Source organism: Phyllostomus discolor, chromosome 12 (genome assembly GCF_004126475.2).
Source record: "Phyllostomus discolor isolate MPI-MPIP mPhyDis1 chromosome 12, mPhyDis1.pri.v3, whole genome shotgun sequence".
In the NCBI taxonomy this organism is placed as follows: Eukaryota; Metazoa; Chordata; class Mammalia; order Chiroptera; family Phyllostomidae; genus Phyllostomus; species Phyllostomus discolor.
The window spans coordinates 53,405,649-53,428,159 of record NC_040914.2 but is presented as its reverse complement, the minus strand read 5'-3'; the positions used below and the strand labels follow the sequence as shown (position 1 = coordinate 53,428,159).

General features: G+C 62.3%; 2 protein-coding genes across 2 annotated transcripts in view; both read right to left on the bottom strand.

The window, feature by feature from the left end:
- Positions 1-5,589, bottom strand: part of CPNE2 (copine 2) — a 40,456-nt gene extending 34,867 nt beyond the window's left edge. Inside the window, exon 1 of the mRNA XM_028502077.2 lies at positions 5,408-5,589. The gene's annotated coding sequence lies outside the window, so the exon portion shown is untranslated. The remainder of the gene's footprint in view (positions 1-5,407) is intronic.
- Positions 5,590-12,639: 7,050 nt separating this feature from the next.
- The window catches only part of NLRC5 (NLR family CARD domain containing 5), a 78,506-nt gene continuing 68,634 nt past the window's right edge, over positions 12,640-22,511 (bottom strand). The window contains 11 exon segments of the mRNA XM_036011873.1: positions 12,640-13,733; positions 14,495-14,578; positions 14,895-14,978; positions 16,172-16,255; positions 16,416-16,487; positions 16,582-16,665; positions 17,427-17,504; positions 17,592-17,675; positions 17,927-18,010; positions 18,414-18,497; positions 20,271-20,354. Coding sequence (XP_035867766.1) covers positions 13,622-13,733; positions 14,495-14,578; positions 14,895-14,978; positions 16,172-16,255; positions 16,416-16,487; positions 16,582-16,665; positions 17,427-17,504; positions 17,592-17,675; positions 17,927-18,010; positions 18,414-18,497; positions 20,271-20,354 — 934 coding nt within the window. The 3' untranslated portion in view covers positions 12,640-13,621.

Here is a 22,511-nt window from a genome sequence, read left to right as displayed (position 1 = left end):
CCTCCCTTGTAGCCCCGGCTCCCTCACTCGCAAAGTGGCAAAGTGGCAGAGCAGCGCTGGCGATGCCCTGCCCTCCGGCTTCCCAGGGAGCACCATGGGGCTGGGTGTGGAGGTGCTCTGGGAGCTGGTAAGTACTTCAGGGACCTTGGGGTGGGTCTGGCCAGGCTCAGAGGGCCGGCCAGGCTAATGGAGGATGGACAGCATGGCGACAGTGACCACGGGCCGAAGTTGTTCCCACCTGGCTTTATTCAAAGGAGGGCTCTGGGGCAGCCTCAGGGGCTGGGACATAGCCCTGGGGCCCTACCCCGCAGGACTCCCCTGCCCAGGGGACTTCCACGGGGAAGACTAGGGCACAGGGGCTCCCAACTCCATGTGAACTCCCACAAGCCCCTTCTCCTCTCTGAGTCCCCGTTTCCCTGCCGGTCAAGGGCTCGGCCCTTCCAGCCTTGAGGACTTGACAAATGTCCCTCAGTCTTCCCTTGGGCTGCTCTGGCGCCCAGCCCCAGGCTCCTGCCCAGTGTCTCTGGGCTAGTAAGTCCTGAAAGTCCTCTGGACCCGCCCAGTGCCTGAATGCCCCCTGGGGTGCTGCCATGGTGCCCTCAGCTCACACCTCCCTGCCGATGGGGTCTCCCCGCCTTTTGTTAACGGCCCCGGCCGTGTGCCGGCCACCCCGATCGCACTCTGCTCCCCTGAAGAGGCACCCACCACCCCCTCTCATCCAGACAGCACCCAGGCACAGCCCACACCCAGGAACACAGGCCCTGCTGGGCAAGTCCCCCAGCCGAGGACATCGCGGTCCATCCGCTCTTCAGGTCCCGGCTGCAGCTCCCAGGATGCTTCCTACGTGCCCGGCCCCACCCCGCCCCGCCCGGAGGTTTGCATTCCTCCCTTTCCGTCTCCCTGCAACCCAGCACTCGGGCCCCTTGCGAATGGCCCCCTGTCACAGAGCGGAGAACTGAGGCACAGAGAGGTGATGTCCTCTGCCTGTTAGGGGCTCTGTTGTGCCCCCCAACAAAGATATATTGAAACCCTAACCCCCGGGACCTCAGAACGGGATGCTGTTTGGAAACTGGGGAGCTGCAGACGTGACCAGTTAAGATGCGGTCACCCTGGAGTAGGGCGGGCCCTCCATCCGACACGCCTGGTGTCCTTATGGAAGGACAGCGTGAAGACACAGAGGGACGACAGCCACCGGAGGGAGGCAGGGACTGGAGTGATGCTGCCACAGGGTAAGGGGCGCCTGCGGTGACCGGAAGACTCGGGGAAGCGCCTGTCCCTCGAGGCTTTAGAGGGAATATGGCCCTGCCAGCACCTTGAACCTGGGCTTCTAGCCTCCAGAGTTGCTGTTTTAACCCATCGGGTGGTGATCCTTGGTCACAGCAGCCCTGGGAAACTGACCCACCGCTCCCCTCCCCGGAGGCCACAGGGAGGTGACTCAGAAAGATCTTTGGGGCCCAGCGGGAGGGAGGGGTTGAACGTCATTGTCTTTCGTGTCGTGGGGACAGAAGACCAGGGCACAGGGGCAGGCCAGGTGCCCCCAGATCCTCACGAGACACATGAGCCCCTGAAGGAGATAGAGCTGGGTTGTGGGGAGAACGGGGCCCTGGGGTCACTAGGCATGCTCCCACCTCAGGACCTTTGCCCGTGCTGTGTCCTCCCTTGCCCAAGGGCTCTCCTCCCTTCCCCATCATCCGCTCCTGCGGCTGCCGGGCAGCAGGCGGGCCGACACGCCGCTGGGAAGGAGACAGCAAGGCCACAGGGGAGCATCCTGGCGTGAACGTCACCGTCTCCTCCCCGGGAGGCCCCCCTGACCTCCCTCCGGAGGGTCAGGAGACCCTCACCGCGTCACCTTCCCACCAGAGCCATTGCACCTGCCTCCTTCTCTTTGCGGCATCCTCCCGTCTGCAGTTTCCCTGCCTCTCGGTCACTTGCTAGTCTCTCCTTGCCCCCCACTCCACGCAGGACTCCGCGGCTGCACCCTCCTCGCAGCCCCGAGCCTGGAGAAGCTGCTCAGCTATTCGATGAGTGACCGCCGGCGACTGCACGGGGAGGGGACCCTCCCCGGGAGGCGGGGACCCAGAGCCACAGGTGGAAGGGGAGCTGTGACGGCTATGCGCGGCCCTCTTCCGTGGGTGAGCTCTCTCACAGCTGCCGCCTTCTGAGCCCCATGAGGACAGCGGCAGCGGGGGGGAGCCCCTGGCCCAGAGAGCCCCACTTTCTAGTTGAAGAATCTGCGCTCCAAGGAGTTAAGAGACTGCGTCACACGGGGAACGGGCGATTCTCCCTGGGACACCTCTGTCCGTTGGGTAGGCAGGCGATGACAGCGGGTGACACCCTACCCAGGGCAGCAGCCACCACCTCCATGACCTGCAGCCCCCAGTCCTTCAGTGCCAGGCGGATGCCGCCTCCTTCCAGACACACGCCTCTCCCGGTCTCCCAGGCCACACCTGTCCCTTCTCCGTCAGCGAGTCCCCTGCCCTCTGAGGGTCCCCTCGCACCAGAGACCCAAAAGGGCAAACCCATGATTCTGCCACCTGCCGTCACGCAGTCTCACGAACCCATCCGACAGGAGGGACGGAGCCGGTCCCTGTGCTCACAGTTACTGAGCCCCAGCCCCAGAGCCGGGCAGAGCCAGGAACCAGATGGACGCCGTCCCCACCGCTCGGGCAGCTGACGCTCCTTGAGGAGGAGGGCAGAAGACAAGCCGACACCCAGAAGAACAAACAAGATGACAGCAGCGCGTGGCTAATGCCCCGGGAGAGATGAAGCGCATCGATGTGATCACGAGTGAGGGGTGGGTGGGCGGCGAGTCTCACCTCGGGCCCTGGAGGGGGAAGGCGTGGACAGGCCAGCACACTCGAGCCCACTGTGGCATGGAGGCGGGGTGGCCCGGTGAGGGGGCAGGACCCCGGCCTGAGAGCCAGGAGGCGCCTCGGACCCCGACTTAGTGCTCAGGCTCAGTGGAGCGGCAGGAAGCAGCCACGCACCCCCCCCCCCCTCGACCCTGTACTCCCCTTTCCGGATGGGGATGGTGGGTGTAGGAGTGGGACAAGACCGCTGCCTTCTGTAGCCGCTGCCTGCCAGGATCCCAGGGGGCCGGGGCTTCTGACCCCGAGTCCTGCAGGGGCCCGGGCAGCCCTGCAGGGAACCCGCCCTCTGTCTGAAGCTGTCTTCTCCAAAGGGGAGGGGGCTGGACCCCTGAAATGAGGGTCCCGACTCAGTGGCCCCTGTCAGGGTGGGAGGCGGAGACGCTGGGGAGACCTCCACCAGGCAGAGGGGACCCTTCCTGGGACACGTGTCCCCGTTCTGACAGGAACCAGGGAATCCTTAGAGAGTGCTCTTCTGTCGCCTGCGCCTGCCACTCCTTGGAGCCCTAAGAGGCCAGCCCAAGGAGGGGGGAGGGGGGCACCCGCTGGAACAACCATCCCCCGGGATCTCTGGGGCCCGTAGCACCTTCCCGCTCTGGGCCCTGCCCCTGCAACAGCCCACAAGTCCCACGCGGGGATCCGGGTCCGGAGGCTCCTCTCCCCAGGGAGGAGGCGGGAGCGGCAGGGGCGGGTCGGCCCGAGGAAGTCCCAGAAGGGATCCTGAATGCAGTCGCCCCATGGGGAACTCTGACGTTCCCAGGAATGCGGCAGCAGAGGTTAAGGGTCGACGAGCGCTTATCACCCACCGGCCAAGGCAGGGGAGCACCCTCGAGTTGAATCCTCAGACCACCTCGACCACCTAGAACGTTATAGAGGCAGAGTATCGTTCTCACGGCTTTGTGGGCAAAGAAACGGAGGTCCCCCCGCCCCACTCACCCTCTTATATCCCTGATTTTCGTTCTCATGGCCTTGGGGAGGAGGGTCCTGTGGAACACCATCAGACACCTCATTTGCCGTTCACGAAGGGCACCCCACTTTGCAGAGCACCCGCCCCCCGTGCCCCCGGTCCCACCCTCCCGGCAGGCCCCTAAATGGCACTGGGTCGTGCTTTGCTTCATTGCAAAGATGGAAAAAACCCGGAGCCCAAGGGGTGACGGGGACACGGACAGAAGTGGCAGAGGTCGGGGAGAACCCACGTGACGACATTCTTCGCTGCACGTTCTTTCTGTGAGGAAGCTGCCTGGGTGACCCCCGGACTCGGCCAGCTCTGTCGCCTGCCCACCTGGGGCAGCGCCAGCGCTCACTGGGTCACTGGGCCCTGTGCCAGCGGGATTGCAGTACAGCTTCTCCTCTCTGTTTGCTCCCAGCGGCCCTGCACGAGCCTGGGACCATTGGCCCATTTTATAGATCCAAACGGGGGAGCTCAGAGGGGAGGAGGCCCCCAGGTCGGGGGGAGGCACTGCTGGGTGGGTGTTCAGACCCCGGCTTCCCAAAGCTCCCATCAGGGCTGTCCTGGAAGGTGACAGCTGCCCCCCACCCCCCATTACTGAAGCTGTGAGTGCTCCAAGAAACAGAAAAGGCCCCTCGCTCCCCTGGTGACAGCCCACACCCCTAGGCAAGCAAACAAAGGGCCCCCCAGATTCTCCCAGATCCCTCGCCCTGGTCGCTACCCCCAGTAGGAAACAGGGCTGGGGGTCACAGGCAACAGGAACCCCCAACTGGCTACCAGAGCCCTGGGTTCCAGTGCCACCTGTGACCCAGGGCAAAGCACAACCCGCTTTGAAGGCGACCCTTCCCCAGGGGACGGCTCGTGGAAGGGGGTGGGAAGGGGGAGGCCGCAGGGTGGAACGGGAAGAGAAGGGAAGAGGTAAGACCCCTCTCGGTTCAGAGAAGCAGTGCTGGGAGGGGAGGGGGAGGGGCGCAGGAAGGAAGGAAGAGCCTTGCTCTCTCTCTCCATGTGCCCCTTCCCCGCCCCCAAACAGACAGGTGCCAGACAGCTCTGGCGAAAAAACTAGTTTGCAAACACACTCCGACTTCTGGTAAGCTGCAAGCTCCACTCCCTCTCTTGGCTCCACCTTCCGGGGCTAGGAGCTGGCTCTCGGGCAGCTCCCTGGGGCTGGGGATTTGGAAGCCGGGTATGGGACGAGGAGAGGGGCCCGCGCCCGTCAGGAGCCAGCCGGACCTCGAGTCTTCAGTAGCTGCGACCGTGGCAGGGACTAGGCTCCCCGGGAGGTAGGAGGGTCCCTAAAACAGCTGGGCTGAGATCCCCCGAGGGCGCAACCCAACTCCCGCCCCCTGCCCCTCCCTACCCCTCGGCAGTCCGGGTGAAGCCGGAGCGCCCCCGAGTGGCCGGGTCGGAGCTGAGTCACTCAAGCGCCGGAGTCAGGGTGAGCGCGGGTGGCGGGGGCTTGGGGCGCCGTAGCCCCCCGAGGCGGAACCCAGCTTCCTTCCAACCCGCCAGAACGTAAGCCCCAAGGCCGAACTTGAGCACTCGCGCCAGGGCGCCCCGCCCGCCCCTGGCCCTCCCGGGCCCCACTCACCGCGGGTCCCGGGGGCGCCGCCGCCTTCACCGCGCGGCTGCGGCTGCCGGCGCTCCGGGCCGCCGGGGCATCCCCGGGCGCTCCCCTGCTCGGCCGGGCCCGCGGGCGCGGGACGGGCTCAGGGCGCTGCCCGCGCGGCCAGGGCCAGCTCGCGGGCGCTCCGAGCCGCTCAGGGTCCGGTCCTCCTCCGGGGCCGGGCAGGCGGGCGACGGCGGCGGCTCGGGCTCCTCCCCCCGATCGAGGAGGGGCGGGTGTGGGGAGGGAAGTGGGGAGGCGAGGCGCGCGCTTCCTGGAGGGGCGAGCGCTCCCAGCGGGCGTGGCGGGGGCACTGTCCCGCCCGCGGCGGGCGCGCCCTGGCACTCCGTGCTCTTGGCGCCGCGGGGTCCGAATGTTGGAGGCCGGAATCCGAGGGTCCGATCGTACCGGGCTGGGGCTCCGGGGGTCGGAATCCCGGAACCGCTGCTTCGCACCCTCCCCAGGCCGGCGTCGCCGGAGCCTCGGCACCGCCGAGCGCCGAGCGCCGTGAGCTCCGGGCCGCCGACGCGGGAACCGAGGGGTGGGCTCAGCCCGGGCCTGCGGGGTTCCCAGAGCGTCGCCTGCCGCCTCGACCCCGAGGGCCGATGGGCTCCGCGCCGCGCCCTCGGGGACACACCGCGGGGCTCAGTGCTGGGCGGCACTGGGCAGCGCTAGGACCGCAGAGCTCTCCTTTTCTTGCTCCCCTTTTATCTATAGCAAAAGAGCTCGGCGTTTTCTTGCTGCCAGAGGCTGGGAAGATGACACATATTTCTCTGACAAATAAGATAAAGACAGTTTGAACAGCACCTGGAGCTTGTCATTCAGAGGGCAATTAGGCGGGTCCTTGAGGCCCCCCCCCCCGCCCGGGCTGAAAACCCCTCCTTCGAAGGAAGGCCTTCGTACCCTAGAAAACGCATCAGTTTAACAATGTGACTGTAGCCGTAGCTGCAGCCGGGTGTTCATGCTGTAGGCCCCTCAGGGTTTTGTGGTCTACCCTCCCCCCCATTTCAGTGTCACAGGCAACCGAGCCCCATTTCACCAGATTGTGGGGGAGGAAGCTGTCTCGAGACCACAAGGCCACGTGCAAAGCCCTCGGCCCTGCCCTGGGAGGGCCAGCTCACGGCGCTTGGGTTGTGGGTTTTGCGTTTCAGGCAGGTGTGGGTTAACCTGGAGACGCGCACTGCAGACTGCCTTCACGTCTGAGTCACAGGCACTTTGCTGCCTTAGAGGGGCGGCCACTAGAGAGCCCCAGGGTGCTGAGCTTCGTTCTCTGCCTGCCTGCCTGCCTGCCGGCCCCCCCTCTGTGCTGCCTTTCCACAAGCTCTCCTGTCTTGCTTCCCCCCAAAGGCTGCGGCCCAGTTACGGGGCAAACCGATCTGTAGGTGTTCTCAGCCCCAGCGCCAGCCCCTCCCTCCAGGGCCTCACCTGGCCCCCAGAACCTCTCTCCTCTCCTCCCGCCGAAGCAGGAGGAGCAGGCACTGAGATGCACGATGATGAGCCCAAGCAGGCCCCCTCCCCTCGAGTTGCTCACCTCCCCCCACCCCTCCCACGGAGGAGGGGGTAAGACCATGACCCAGGCGGTCCTATGCCTGGATGAAAAGTGCAAAGGTGGGAGGTGGGGTGGCCCAGAAGGCCCAGCTCAGCCCTGGGCCTCAGGGAGCCTTCCTCCAGGAGACCCGGGGATGAGGGAGCCGGGCCTGCCCCAGGGGCAAGAAGACCCCTGGCCAAGGGCACCGAGTATAAAGGCCGGGGCTTCCAGCAGTTGCACTCCTGGGGACCTACCCAAGGGAGATGGAAACGTGTCCACACAAAGACTTGGGCCTCAGGGTCCGTTGCAGCATGAGTTAGAAGAGCCAAAAAGTGCAAGCAACTCAAGGGTCCCTCGGCTGATGCGCTCTGGCCGTGCAGTGGAACCGGATTCAGCCACAGAAAGGTCCTATGGACACGCAGAGGGATGAACTTGGAAGGCCTCATGCTGAGTGCAAGGCAGAAGCCGGTCGCAGGAGCCCCCGTGGTGTATGATTCCACTCCTGCGAGCCGTCCACAGCAGACACAGCCACGGAGACGGAAGGCCGATGACGGGCTGCCCGGGGCAGGAGGGGAGAACGGGGAGTGAGTGCTGTCAGTCCCGGGCTTCTTGGGGGGATGCTGTAAAATGTTCTAAAATGGACTCGGATCCTTGGAAGGGGTGAACGCCGCAGCGAGTGAATTACATCTCCGTAAAGCTGCCTCAGAGGAAGTCAGGGGTCAGGGGAGCCCAGGGTCTGTGGCGTAGGTCCAAGTGTCCACCTCTAGCCGGTTCTGCACCCCGCCCCTGACACACGGCCGCTCCTGCAGGACGTTGCAAGGTGAGCCCTGGGAGAGATCTCTCTGCACCCGCGGGCGGCCTGAACTTCCCTAAATAGGCCTCTGTGTGTGCATGCGCGCGTAAAGCACCTGCTGCCTGGATATTTATTGCCACAGCCCCGGCCGTCTGGACAAACAGATCAGAATAGCCAGCGCCGCCAGCACACTCCGGTGTGCCGGTGAATGAAAGGCACTGGAAGGAGCGCTGCCTGGGGACCGGGCGCTGGCTGGCCTCCGGGGTGTGGGTGGATCGACGACAGTGGAAGGCGATCTGGTTATGGCTCCCACACCACCCCAAACCGTGTTAACTGTCCCGGTTGTGGGGGCCAGCCGGGGCCTGTGAGGGCAGGTCTTGCTCATGGCTGCCTCCGACCGTTGCAGCCAGGCGATGACAGGAGCTGGGGGTACCTGGGAGGTTTTCTCGCACGTGTCTGGCCCTTGGTGCCGGCTGGCAGCCAGAACGCGTACCTGTGACTGCTCCCTTGGCCCAGGCTCCCTCCTAGCCCGGCAGCCCCCCAGGTCCCCGCTGTGTGCGTGCCAGGAGAACCAGGTGGAGGAAGCCCGAGGACCTAGCTTCGCAAGTCACAGACGGTCACTTCTGCTGTTGTCCCCAGTCCAGAGACCCTGCCGCCTCTGGGTGAGAGGAGTGTCACCTCGTGGGAAGGGAGATACTGCGGTGGCCGTTTTGGAAGATGCCGTCTGCCACAAGGGTTAATAAGGAGTCGGATCAGTGATGGCAACGTCCCCTCAAGGACCCCCCTCCCCCCACCGGCCCCCGTTAGAGCCGGCACAGCTGATTCCAGCGCCCAACCTCAGGCACTGACTCACAGCCCAGGGTTTGAATCCCAGCCCCTCCAGTTCCTGCCTGGATGAGCCCACACAGTCCTCTGGGCCCCGGTTTCCTCCTCCGTAACAGGAAACGGTAGATTTAGTGCCTGCTTCCCGGATGACTGTGGGAATCCAGTGGGGTCCCAACTGGTGTGGCTAGCCTGGCAGCAGGTGTGACAGGGCACGAGGCTCCAACGTCGTCACTGCAGTTTTTGAGTTCCGGGGGGGCAAGTCTCTCCAGTGCCAGCAGGCCCTCTTCCAGGGTCAAGGTGCCCAGGCCGCCCTGGCCCCTCTGGCCCCTCTGGCCAGTCCCAGACACCTCCGTCAGCCCGAACTTGCTCTGGGCATCCACGGGTGGGGGTAGGGTCGTGTGCCCAGCCCAGCCACTCAGCCTGCGGCCCCCCCTTGGCCTGTGTTCTGGTCTTGAAGGCTCCTCTTCTGTGGCCTCCTCCGCAGGGCAGAGGCCGGCTTCTGTGCAGCCAGGCAGAGTTAGGGCTTGTGCCAGAGGAGCAGTACGGGGCAGCATCCAAGGGCCAAGGGGTGAGGAAGGGCTTCGGTTCTGAGGGCTGGGGGACACATGGGTGGGGGTGGGGTGCGGCCTGGGCTAGCTGGGGTGGGGGAGGGGATTCAAGAACAACCAGCTTTTGCGGGGGGTGCTTCCTGAGCCCCACCTTGAGAGGGTCTTGACCCCAACAGCTGCTGCAAGGTCTTTTCCGGGAAGCTCTGTGGTGTTGCAAGGGTGTGTCTGGCTTTGTCTAAGGCCACCACCCTTAGTCCTGGCCTTACTGATTCAGGGGTGAAGCTGGGGCCAGAAGCAGGGCCAGGAAGGACACATAGCACTCCCATCTTCCCCAGCACCCTGCTCTCTCAGGAGCATGCCAACCCACAAACCAGCTGGGTCCCCAGCCTGGACCACCCCAACATCCTCCTTTCCTCCTTCCTCCGGGGCTGGAATCTGAGCTCTACGAAGCACTGGCTGTGTGACCTTAGGCAAGTCTGGTTCCTCTCTGGGCCTCCGTTGCCTCGTTTGTGGAAATAGGGGAGAATGTCGCTCAGGTTGTGGCTGTGGGTCTAGCGGAAGTCATTGTAGGCAGTGAACTATAACCAAGCAAGGCAGGTGGGGGGGTTCAGAAGCCCCCCTGGGGAAGCACAGAGAGTAACCGGAAGGCCATCTTTGAGCTGGAAAAAGTAGGTCCTTGTGCCTTGTCCCGTTTGTCTCACCCCCTCTCCGTACAGGTGAGGGGACTGGGGCTGCTCTGGGGGAGGGGCGGGGCGGTTACAAGTCTCAAAATTTGGAAGGGAAGAGAGTAGATCCTAAGACTCCTCATCTCATGGAAGAAATGTTTTCCTTTTTTGTGTGCGCCTATATGAGACGATGCTAACTGATTGTGACGATCATTTCACAGTATGTGGAAGTCAGATCCTGCTGTACCCCTGAACCTTACACAGTGGTCCACGTCGATTATATCTCAGGAAAAACTGGGGCGGGGGAGCTGGGGGGCCCTGAGGGTAAAGGTCGCAAAGACCTAGATTTGATTCCTGGCACTACCACGTCCTAGCTGTGTGCCTTTGGGCAGGCTAGGAACAGTCTCTAGGTCGTAGTCCTCATCTGGGGAGGGAGCGAGGGTCGCCAGGAACTTCAGGACAGAATCCGCGGTGTGGGTGCAGACGCTCGCCTAGCCTCTTCCAGCCAGCACGCCCCCTGGAGGCGGCGAGTCTCCATCCTTGGCTGCACCTTAGCATCTCCCAGGAAGCTTTCTAAATACTCCATTTTTAAAAAAGGTATTTTCAGAAGCTCCCCAGGTCAGGGCTGAGATCCGCTCGCCGGTCTCCAGGCTCACCAGGTTAGGTGTGGTCCGGCAGCAGAGACACGGCTGGGGGCTTCTTAGAAATGCAGACTCCCGGGGCCCCACCCCAGCGCCTGCCCTGCTGAGCCAGAATCTGCATGTTAGCGAGAACCCTAGATGACTCCACGCCGTGCCTTGTAGTTTCCGCAAGTACACTCTGATGGTTTGAGAAGCATGTGTGTTTGGGGGAGGGCACGGGACGCCATTCGGGAGGGCATGAGGCCTGCGTGGACGGGAAGAGAGATTCCGTGACCTACCTACCACCAGAAAGGTGGGCACTCCACCTGTGAAACCACAGGGTGGAGGCCAAGTGAGAAAGTAGCCAAATGAGCTCATCCCAGCCTTGCAGAGAGGCATGGCGACTTCCCGGGCCGATCCCATTCCTAGCAAGAAGACGCGAAGGCCTACTTTGCAGAGGCAGGGAGCAGGGAGGCTGGACCCCATCCGTGTTCAAGAGAAAAACAGTCCAGGCCTCCAAGCGGGCGGGGGGGGGGGGGGGGGGGGGGCGCGGCAGGAGCGGCAGGTTCTTACTGACGCGGACGAGGTGATTGCGCACTGATCTGCGGCGGCCCGGCCAGCCCTGCAGCGCGGCCGATGCTGTGGTTTTTCCAGGGAAGCTGCTGAAAGTTTCCCGGGGGTTAGAACATGGGCAGAGAGGAGGGGAAAGGGGGACACGGGAAACGAATAAGCAGCAAACGCAAAGAAGGTCCCTGAGCCCTGCAGACCGTGCTCGTCCCCTGGCCTGGAGCTTCCGGTTGGTGCTGTGTTCCTTCCTCGGCCGGGACTCCCCGGGCACCGCACTGTCAGGCTTCGAGGGACTCACTCTCCGGTCTCGGGCAAGAACAGGAGGAGGGGGCACAGCCCCCCTCGGCATGAAGGTGCACGCGGAGGGCCCACGGTGGTCCTCTGGGCATCATTTCCCGGGAAGCGGAGAGAGGATTTTGGGCTCCGGGTGAACTTCGTGGATCTCCTACCTGCCCACCCCCTTTCCCGAGACCAGGCTGATGGTCTCACTCGGTACCAGGTGTGTCTTGCCCCCGACCCTGTAAGGGTGGCCCAGCACAGGCGTCGGTGCTTGGCACTCGGCTGGAGGACTCTGTCCTCATGCTTGGCAGGGAATCAGGGACAACGTGGAGGCTGGCAAAGGTGAAGGCTGCGCCTCCCAGGTGAGCCATTAGCAAGCTGCGACATCCCAGGGTCCTAGGCCAGGTGGGAACACCGGTATCATCACCTCGTAACTTCCAGCTGGGTCCAAAGGCAAAAGAAGTTATCTCAGGAATTGCCAGTGGGCCAGCCTGCCCTCCAGTGGTGCCGGGCAGTAACTGCACTTTCCCTGCCCACTTCACAATGCCCCGCGGCTTTGGAGGAAGGCGTCCCTGAGATCCGCAGGCAGGTGACCAGGAAGGGGTGCTGTTCTGTCATTTCAAGCATCTCTCCATCTCACCTGACATTGAACCCTAGAGGAGTGGGGCGCGGGGTGGGGGGGGCTAGTTTGTAAGCTACCTCTTCATCCCAGGGACTTTGCATACCTTGCTTCCTGACCCCTCCAACAGTCCCGGGGGCTGGGGACTGTTACTAACTCATGTACAGAAGTAACCCCTGGCTTCGAAAACAGGCAGCAAGGGGTCGCGTCGTAGTCCATTCTGTGCCCATCTGACTTTTCAAAGTCATGTTTCTAATGCCCCAGTGGAAACCTGAGCCAGAGGTTTCCAGCCTTTCGCAAGAACAAGGCAAGCAGCAAATGGGGGCACACTGGGGAGTGGTGGGGACTGTGGAAAACTGAGGGATCTCTGCCACATCCGAAGGGCACAGTCACAGTAGTCCAGCAGGTTCCCCTTGGGTGGGAATGCTGGACTAGCCCCTGAGAGAAGCTGAAAATCTGGATTTGTATGTAAAAGTTCTCAATTTTAAATATTGACAATTCAGAAAAAGAGTTTAAATATAACGCAGTCCAACAAAGAAGGCTGCTAACACAGTGAACTTCTAGAACATCCTCACGGGGCAGGGGAGGTCCAGAGGAGATGACTTGCTCGTGATCACATGACCACACGGGGACCGAGCATGGCCTTGACCCCCATCTCCTGACTCCTGCTCCCGCTCTGAGGTCTGCTCCGCCCTCCGGGACCCGGGGCAGGGAGTGAACCACGTCGAACCAGGTCGGATTCGGTGATTCGGTGGGATACACCGGACTCGGACCAGAGGCTGAGAAACCACACGTTTATTGGTCGCACTTGACTTAGAGTGTACATGGCAGGGACACCCCGTGCCCTCCTGGGAGTAACAATAACACTGGGAGCCCCGGGCGCTCTCCCGGGTGCCCTGAGGTAGTGGCTGTGCCCCACGGCCTCGCCTGGCGGTCTCGGCAGTGCCCACCCCTTGCCCTCACACCGGCTTCGTCCCATACACAGGGCGGGCTGGGCCCGTCCGCTCCCCAGGCCGAGTGGCTCTCCCTGGTCCCGCACCCACAGTCCTTGCGGGCCAGCATGTAAGGGGAGGGGGCACCGGCTTACAGATGGGCAAACTGAGGCTCGAGGCAGGAGGGGACTCACCCACCAGCCTCGTGGCTGAGTCCCCAGCTTGGCCCAGAGGCCTGGCCCTCGGGCCGCCGGGCCGGGCCGGGGTCAGACACGTTCCCCTTCCCAGTTCTGGGTGGAAGACATTCTCTGACTTAGCTGCCTGGAAACACAATCTACACATACATACATACATACCTGGTTTTAAAAAAGTAATAAATTAGATCTCGGACCAGCCCGAGGGCCCCTGGCCAGCCACCTGTCACACGACATGGACATTTGTCAGGTACGTCCTGCCATCTGTGGTGCTAGGACCCGTGCGTGACACTGACCTACAGGCCACGCTGCGAGCTCCATGTACTGTCACATGGGACTCTGCCACATGTGGCCTTCCGTGCCACGCATCACATCACGCACACGCTCATTGTGCCGCCTGTCCGTATTGGCCACGCCTGTCCCCTGGAATGTGGGATGGTCTACTGGCCGTTCCAGGCTCCTGTTCCCCAGAAAACTCCTCCCCGGACACTGTGACCGGACAGGCGTGTCCCTCCGTCCTGGGGCCGGGTGCAAGGGGTACCCAGCTGAGGCTCCTTCCGAGCCCTCCGTCCCGACGGGGGGGAGTTGGCATCACTTGGCTGGATTCAAAGTGTCTTGAGGTGGCCGCATCAAGGACCCTGAGGAGCCTGCGGCTGGTTGGGGAAGAAAGCAAAGTCCAGCCTGGGCTCCCGGCTCTGCAGACGCTGGGCCTCATCCGGCGAGATGTGGTTATTCCAGAGCCTGCGGGACGGACACACGGACACTCAGCGCTCATCCTCTCGTCTCTGCCCTCAGTCCTGTCCGCAGACCGGGAGGCCGGGGCCCCGGGGGAGGAGCTGTGCCCGGAGTTAGCAGCAGGGCCGCCCTGCGGAGGTGGCGTTCCCCACCCCCACCCGACTTCTTCCACTCCCTCTCCTTCCCTGACAGCCAGAGACGCAGCCGGTCCCACTCCCCTGACACAGTGCCCAACAGGGGAAAGGCTCCCCTTCCTGAAGACGCTTGGCTTCCCTCGTCTGACACGGTCACCGCACATTGATTTTTACAGAGCAAACACTGCACCGCTATCTGCTGGAAGCCTGACACGCCCACCGTGTGCACAGGCCCCTCAGCCATGAGGCCCCGTGTGGTGCGTGGCTGCGTGGGGTGCCTCCGGTGAAGGCTGCCACATGCCGGGGAGTGCACACAGCGCTTTTCACAGCCGTTCAGTCCTCACAGCAGCTCTCGGAAGGGAATAGTCTCCGTATCCCCATTTCACAGATGAGGACGTTGAGGCTCAGAGAAGTTCAGTTACTGATGCAGCGTCACACAGTCGGCAGACGGCAGAGCTGGGGTGTGACCCGTCTGCTGGGGTCCCCCTGCTGCCACATTCTCGGTGGGGGCGTCCGAGTCTCGTTGATCGTCCCCAGCCCCGGCCCTGCCTCTGTCTACAGGGCATCCCCTCATCCTTTGTAAGGGTCGGTGAGGTCTCCCACCCACCATTCCTGCCCCTGCAAGCCCGTTACCGGATGACTTGGATGCCAGAGGCCTGTGCCAGCGCTTCAGCCAGGAGCCCGGCTCCGTGCGCTGTGATCCGGTTCTTCTCCAGGCTTCCCGAGGCACCGCAGGGGGGGGGGGGGGGGGGGGAGACAGAGACTGGCGTGAGGTGGGGGAGGCTTCCCGGGCCCCTTCCCGGGCCAGGATGCTCGGGAACCCAACAGACTCAGGACACAGGCGAGCAGCAGGCGGGAGGCGGGGCCCCAGGGAGAGCCAAGCTGGGCAGCGGCTTGGAGAGAAGGGCAGCGAGCGGGTCAAGGAGGGCTTCCCACAAGGCACGGGCCTGACCCGGCGGCCTCATGGCTTTCCCCAGGCCTAGCCCCCCTGTGCAGCCCCCCCGGCCCCCCAACAACGAGGTGCCCCTCATACTCCACTCTCTTCAGCCGCTCCATCCGCGGCAGGACGTGGGCCAGCGCAGCGGCCGCCTTGTCCCCAAGCAGATTCCAGGACAGCCTGCGGGGCGGGGGCCAGCGGTCAGCCCGAGGAGGGCAGGGAGGGGCACGGGTGGAGGCAAGGTGGCAGGTGGGGAGGACTGGGGCCAGCGGGGAGGGGGTGGTGCCCGATGGGGTGCTCGTGTGCCCCGAAGACTCCTCAGGGCGGGCAGGGGGCTCCCAAGCTGTCGCCAAGCTGATCACCCCTCAAGAACCCCGACAGCGTAGGGCCTGGGTCTCCCGGGAGCTCGGAACCCTCGGTTTGCGGAAACAGCGTCATCACACTTGCGCCCTGCGGGTGCCTCCATCGTGACTTTTGTCCCATCCACGCACCCCTTACATCATCGTCTGTTTCCTATTTTCCCTTAAATTGGCTCTCCCTTCCCTCCTGCTTTTTAACTTTAAGGAATTGATCTTAGGAAACATTTATCGCTACTGCCAACAGAAAGCCTATGTGGAGGGCCTGAAGGAGAAGGTGGTTACAAGGATAACAAGCTCAGGGCAAACTACGGTATTGACTTCTTGCTGGAACCTGCATCCTCCCTAAGCTGCCGAGCCTGTGGCCCGCCCCCTGCTGGCCAAGAAGGGAGACTCGCCAGTGTTCGCTGTTCCAGAAGAGTTAGCACTGACGGGAGACTTCCTCTTTGGTGTCAAGTCATGAGAAGCATTAAAATCTTTAGGGCGCAAACCTAGAATTTTATAATCACCGTGCCCTGTGCTTTAGGAAATCACGTTTTTCTCCTGTACAGTAGCCAAGGTCCCGGGCTAGGTTACCCATGAGGCCATGCGGCAAGGCCCCAAGGTTGAGCATATTTCATTGCCAAGGGCAGGGGGTCGGGGGCAAGGCCAGCGGGCAGGTCGGGGCCTGCTGGCTTCAGGCGTCCTTCACAACCAACGGGTGCTTTGTAAATCAAAGTCCCATAAAGCAGGCGAGGTGGTCTATCCAGCCACCCCCAAAGGGAAGGTCAGGGGCAAAGGGCCTTTAGAGACTGTCTGGTTCAGGTCCCCTCCTGCCACCCCACAGGTGGGGACACAGGCGAGAGGCTGAATGACTTGGCCCAGCTTCCCTCGCAGCCCAAGTGTCAACACTTCCTCGAGGCGACACTTCCGCAAGGATGGCCTTCCCCACTTAGAAGCGGGAGGACCCCTGGGAGCCAGGGACGGGTTCGCGGCTGAGCAGCAGGCTGTGGCCCAGCCGCGGACGCCAGAACTCACAGGATCTCCTCCAGGGCCGGGCAGCGTGCGAAGCCGGTGGCGAGGGACCTGGCAGCACAGTCGTTGATCTCGCAGGAAACCAGGCTGGGGGAGGGGGAGGGTGGGAGGGTCGGAGGGAGGTTTCTGAGGCCCGGGCTCCTCCCGAGCCCCCTCCCCAGTCCCCCTACTGTGAGTGTCGAGGAGTGCCGGCCCCTCCACCCTCAGCCCCAGCTCCCCGGGTTGGGGTGGGGGGGAGGCCGCTTACTCGATCTGCCTGAGCAGCCGGAGCCCCCAAAAGAGGTGCAGCACGTGTCCGGCCAGGTTGTTCTCGGCCAGGCTGCAGGGCAGACAGACACCCGTGAGCAGAGCCCCCCCCAACTGCCAATGCTCCAGGGTCACCCCCCGCCCCAGGCTCCACCGCTCCTACTCACCTGATCTCTTCCAAGTGTGGGCACCCATCCAGGGCCTGGCCCAGGCTCAGCACCCCCTTGGGGCCCAGACGGCTGGACCGCAGGCTGGGGAGAGGGGAGACAGTGAGAGGAGTCTTGGGGAACCAGATGTGGGGGTTGGGGGGCTGGATCCCTGACTCACAGCCTTGTCTCAGGCTGCACTGCCAGAGCTTAGATGGTCTCTGGGTAACGGCCATCCCAAGCCTCCTCCCCACCCACCCAGGGCCTGATCCACCCATGGGGGATCAGGGGCCCTGGCTTCAGAGTCTGGGATCCCAAGTTCAAGGCCTGGTTCTTCCATGTGTTAGTAAGGCAAGCCCTGCACGCCTCTCAGCCTTCAGTTCTGCTGCCTGGAGATGCAGCAGCTAGAAGCCCTGGCCCCACGGGGCTGCTGTGAAGGCTCCAGTGAGACCAGGGCTGCCAACTGTTAAAGTGCCGGGGCCATGCTGCGTGGCACCTTCCTCCAGCCCCGGCAAAGGGCGAGGCTCGCTCGCTCGCTCCCCCTCAGAGACGGGATCAGGGCACGCTGAGCTGGGGTCCTTGTAATCCTGCTGCAGGCGAGGAAACTGCGACTCTGAGGGCAGGACCTTGGCCAGGGGCACACAGGGGCTGGTGGCCTAGCTGGGACTGGGCCGTGGCTGCTGATCTTCCTGCCCCAGACGCCAGAGGCAGGGCAGGAGCAGGCGGCAGAGGGGGCAGCTAGCTCCAGAACACGCTTGTTTGCCTATAGCCAGGGCGGCGCGACCGACGGGCCCCTTGACCCCCAAGCGCTCCGGAGAGACCCCACCCAGCTAGCCCTGCACACACCACAGGGAGGGGACACTCACTGTAGGACTCTCAGGTGCCGGGGCAGCCCCCGGGCCAGCTCCCGGGCTGTGAGGTCCTCCAGGGGGTTGCGGCTAAGCCTGGAGGGAGACAGGGGCGGAGGCTGAGCACCAGGCTGGCCCCTGCAGACCCTTGCCCTGTGCCAGCTGGGCTGTGGGGACACTCACATCAGCTCCTCCAGGTGCTCGCAATGGGCGAGGGACTCCGCCAACCGCACTCCCCCCTCCGGGCCAATGCCATTCGCTGAGAGGCTGAGGAAGGGGCAGACGTCAGATCCTGGACCCCCGTTTTCCCCACCCCTCACGGCTGCTGGGGCCCTAGGACACAGCATCCCCGCCACCCATCCTCCCAGCCTGATGGGGCAGAAAAGCCCGGAGAGGGGCAGGGGCTGGGCACTGAAGCTAAGGGAGGCATGGCAGCCGCCTGAGGCAAAAGCCAGGGTCTCCCCAGACCAGGGGTGGCCACAGAGGGCCCCTGTCGGTCGGTAGGGCTGGCCACTCACTCGATCTTCCGGAGCTTAGGCAGCGTGGGCAGGATGTCGGCTACGTGGTGGGCACCCCCGTCTCCGATCTGGTTGTGGCTCAAGCTTGGAGAGAGGACAGCAGGACTGGAACCACCAGCCTGCCTGCCCCCCCGTCTCATCTGGCCCACCTCCCCTTCCCAGACCAGGGAGAGACTGATGTCTAGAGAACGGCCTGGGCGCATGCGGATCAAGTCCCCTCACACTGTGCTGGGTGACGACTCCAAACTCTTTTAAGATGTTCTGCCTGGTGCCTGTGTGCCCTAAGTCCCTCCTGCTGCAGCCGACACCCTCACCTCCTATCCTCGTGTCTCCCAAGGTTCTGCGTCTGGGGTTACACAGCGTAGGAGTGGGCGAAGGGGACGAGTGTCACTAATCAGTGACGAGTGTCTTCAAGAAGCCCCTTGCTGTGGTCATCCTCCCCCACCCAAGCTGTCTTGGGTCTGGCGGGGAGGGACAGACAACTCACCTCAGTTCCTCCAAGCTGGTGGCATATCTGAGAGCCATGGAAAGACAGTGGCAGCCAGTGTCACCAATGCCGTTCCCACTGAGGCTGGAGAAGCGGGGAAGAGGCGAGAGGCCCCCGTCAAGAGTGGAGGGCTTCGCGGGTGCCGTGCTAAGAACGCTACAGCTTGCAAAGCCTGTACGTCCGTCCGTCATAGAACTTCGGGGGGGAGGAGGACAGGCAAGGTGCGCACGACTGTCCCCAATGTCCAGGTGAGAAAACAGAGGCCTGGGGAGGAGCTGGGGCTGGTGTAAAGAGGCGCAGTGATTCCCAGGCCTGGCGGAAGTGGAAGCCCAGGGCCGCTGGCCCGGGAGCCGAGGCCACGTGTGTTGGTCAGGGGTCGTCCGGCCAGCCCGGGGAACGCCAGTTGCCCTTGGGCCCCGCAGTTCAGGTAAAGGGTGTCTCGTCCCCAGGCATCTTTTTCTAATCTGTGCAAATGGTGGGCTTCCCCCGAAACCCAGGGATTGTCCCTTCTGAGCCCCGATGGAGCCTGCCTCTGTTGAGTGGGGAAAACTAAAGCTGATGCAAGCCTAGCCCACGTTAAATATTTATCGGAGGGTTGTTTCCTTTTGCAAATTAAACTTTAGCCAGCTGCCTTCTGCTCAGTTAGATTATGGGTGAAATGACCTGCTCCCCCATGCCATGCTCCCCCAAACCCTCTGACCTCATTTCCTCAGCACTCCGCCCTGCTGTGCGGGCGGGGGTAGGACTCGGATGAAAACAAAGCAATGCCTTGTGTGTCCTGCTTGGGTTTGTTTTTAGTTATCATGTTTTATAGTTTGAAAAGTCACGTGAAAAGAGTATGTGATATTTGGTTATCAAAGTGGCCAGGGGCACCGGGGACACTATGGAGGCCGTCAGCTCTGAGTCTGGACCAGCGGTTTTCATCTGGTGTGCCGCAAGCGAAAATTGTTTTAAAGATTTTATTCATTGCCCTGGCTGGTGTAGCTCGGTGGACTGAGTGCCGGCCTGTGCACCAAAGCATTGCTGGTTCAATTCCCAGTCCGGGCACATGCCTGGGTTGTGGGCCAGGTCCCCAGTGTGGGGCGCACAAGAGGCAACCACACACTGATGTTTCTGTCCCTCTCTTTCTCCTTCCCTTCCCCTCTCTCTAAAAATTTAAAAAAAGAATTTATTTATTTATTTTTAGAAAGAGGGAGCAAGGGAGAGAGAGGGAGAGAAACATGGACTGGTTGCCTCTTGCATGCTCCACACTGGGGACCTGGCCCACAACCCAGGCATGTGCCCTGATGGGGAATCGAACCAGCAGCCTTTCAGCTCATAGGCTGACACTCAGTCCATCGAACCACACCAGTCAGGGTTGCAAGAATTTTTAAAACATGCACTACCTGACTATATAGGCAGGGGCAGTGACCTATTTTTCCCCTTAGATTGTCAAATAAACAGCCAACACAATGGCTACCTGTTCAGTATAAATGAATAAAAATTATACTTTTTTTTTTCCAGGTTGGGAACTTTTTTTTTTTTTTTTTGGCATGGGAATGCATTACAGACGCAGGATCTAGGCAACCCTGACCCACGGAACCAATCAGAAGTGTGAGCCAGAGCCAGGGTGAACCCTGCACATGAGACGTTGCTCTAGGACTTGGCCCCAACCCCCCAGGGTCACTTGTATAGCCAGGAGGAAGCTGGTGGCATTAAGGGGCAAGAGCTGTGGCACCCACCTGGCAGGACATGGGGATGTCCCACAGACAGGAGCACAGGGGGTCCTCAGGGAGGTGCCCCAGTGCTTCCTGGGGCAGGGGTCCCGACGGAGCTGGGTCCTCCCACTCACTCCCACGGGGCCACGCAGTCACTCACCAGAGGCTCTGCAGATGGGTCGTGTGGCGCAGCGCTTGAGTGAGCACAGTCAGGGTGGAACTTTCCAGCGGGAAGTGGCTGAGGCTGCAGGAGGAGAGGCCAGAGGAGACTGGGCATCACTGAGGTGGGGCCCCGGGTGCAGAGCGAGGCCCGTCCAGGGCAGCCGCCTGAGGCCTCAGTGCCCGGCGATGCCCAGGGACCACCAGGACGGACACTGCTGTCTACCCAGTGGGAAGGACTCATGCGCGGCAAAACTGCCCTGAGGAACCTAAACACCGTTCTTCTGTGTGGATCGTTCCGAAGGCCCTCCCAGCGGCAGTGCTGTTTCTGAGTCGCACTGGGCCCAGCTACCGATCGGGAACCTCAGCGACCACACATCCAGCGTGCGCTCGGGGCCCTCTGGACAGGTGGGTCTGTCATCGCCCCCATTTTACAGGCGGGGAACACTGAGGCCCAGGCAGTTCCAAAGCTCCTTCAAGGTCACACACACAACGTGTCAGCATCAGAAACAGACCCCGAGGTGCAGGACTCCCATTCCTGGGCCCCAACATGGTGTTACTCATGGGGCCCCCGTCCCCCAGGCCCCCGGCCTGGGCAGGAGAAGAAAGCCTTAACAGTAACAGCCACTACTTGTCTGGTGTGAACTCTGCGCCAGGCCTTGTTTATAACATGTGTTTATCGCACTTCATCCTCATGACCACCCTAGGAGACAGGTACAGCCATCGTCCCCCAAGTTAAAATACGGAGAAAAGCACAGAGACTCGAAGTGACTTGCCCAAGTTCCCAACAGTAAGGGGACTGTAAGTAAGTAAGTAAACTGTCACTGAAAGGGGACAACTGTTCTGGTTTGCCCGGAACTGAAGGTGTTCTGGAACATGGGACTTTCAGCCCCGGGCGAACCGGGGCAGGCGGTCACCCCACCAAGCACTGAACCTGAAGGGTCAGGCCGGGTTTCCGACCCGCCACACTCTCCATGGCTCAGGTGTCCCGACTCGCTTCGTAACTCACGACTTAATCGGAGCTCTCTCCCATCTCACACGGTGGACACCTGGCGCCAGCCGCAGTGGCCGGTGGTCAAACCGACCTTCCTGCCCCTGGGAACAGCCGGGCCCTTCACCTGACCCCTGGTCCTGACTCCCATCCGGAAAGCCTGAGGCAACCGCCCAGAAGAACAGGAGACTGACCCCTCCCCTCTTCCCCCAGGACCCCCGCCCCTCGCCCACCCGGACTCAGCCCACCTGCACTGCAGCTTCAAATAAAGGCACTTGGGGCAGACCATCCCGCTCCTCCTGCTCTCTCTCATGGGCACCTCTAACCAGGGTCCATGCCCCTGACCATTGCTCTTCGGAGGGACAGGTGGCAGGGTGTGAGGGGACTACTTGTCAGGGCGGGGCCACCCGGCAGTGGCACAGATGAAGCTGGAGGAGGCAGCCCCTGTAGCTCCGGGCCCTGGCTCAGGGGCCCAGCTGAATGCCTGTCCGTCACACTCGCGAAGGAACCCATGAACGACCTCGCTGGGCCTCCAACCCTCCAAATAAAAGCTTCCAGAAGGCGGGGAGGCTGAGCGGAGGGGCAGACACAGAGTGGGGAAGCCAAAGGAACAGTTGGGCGGAAAGACGAGGGAACCTTGAGGTCAAAGGTCCCCCTCATACCGCCCCCCCCCATCCCTGGGACCAAGAGGGCCGAAGCGGCAGAATGTCACTGTTAGTCAGCACAAAGGCAGAAGGCTATTTTTAAACTGCACTCAAATCAAACACAACACTTCTGGAGGAAAGTTCCCCAACTGCTCTTTCACGGAGGTTTCCCCGGGGGCATCGATCTCAGGGGAGTCCACGCCCTGTGTTTCATATTTCTGCCGTGACGGAACTTTTTAGAAACTGTGTGTATTTTTGGTCGCCAGAAGACCGTGGAGATTAAAAGCAGAAGATGCCCCGTGAAACGTTCCATCTAGATGCTCCTAAGTCTGTGCAAGGCGGGGAGCTGTCCTCTCGACCGAGGCTGTTTCCGCTGTTTCTAAGAATCCGGGGACTCCAAATGATCGATGACAATTAACCTGGAAAAACGATGGTGGGCAAACGCAGCGGACGTCTGTGGGTGTGTTTTCTGCCCAGATTCTGTTTCCTTGGGTTAACAGCAGCCTGAAATACCGCTCCCTACTAAGCCCAGAGCATCAAGTGAGTCCTTGACCCGGATCTGGCCGCTGTGCCCAGAGCCACAGAGATTAATTTAGGAATGGGCATG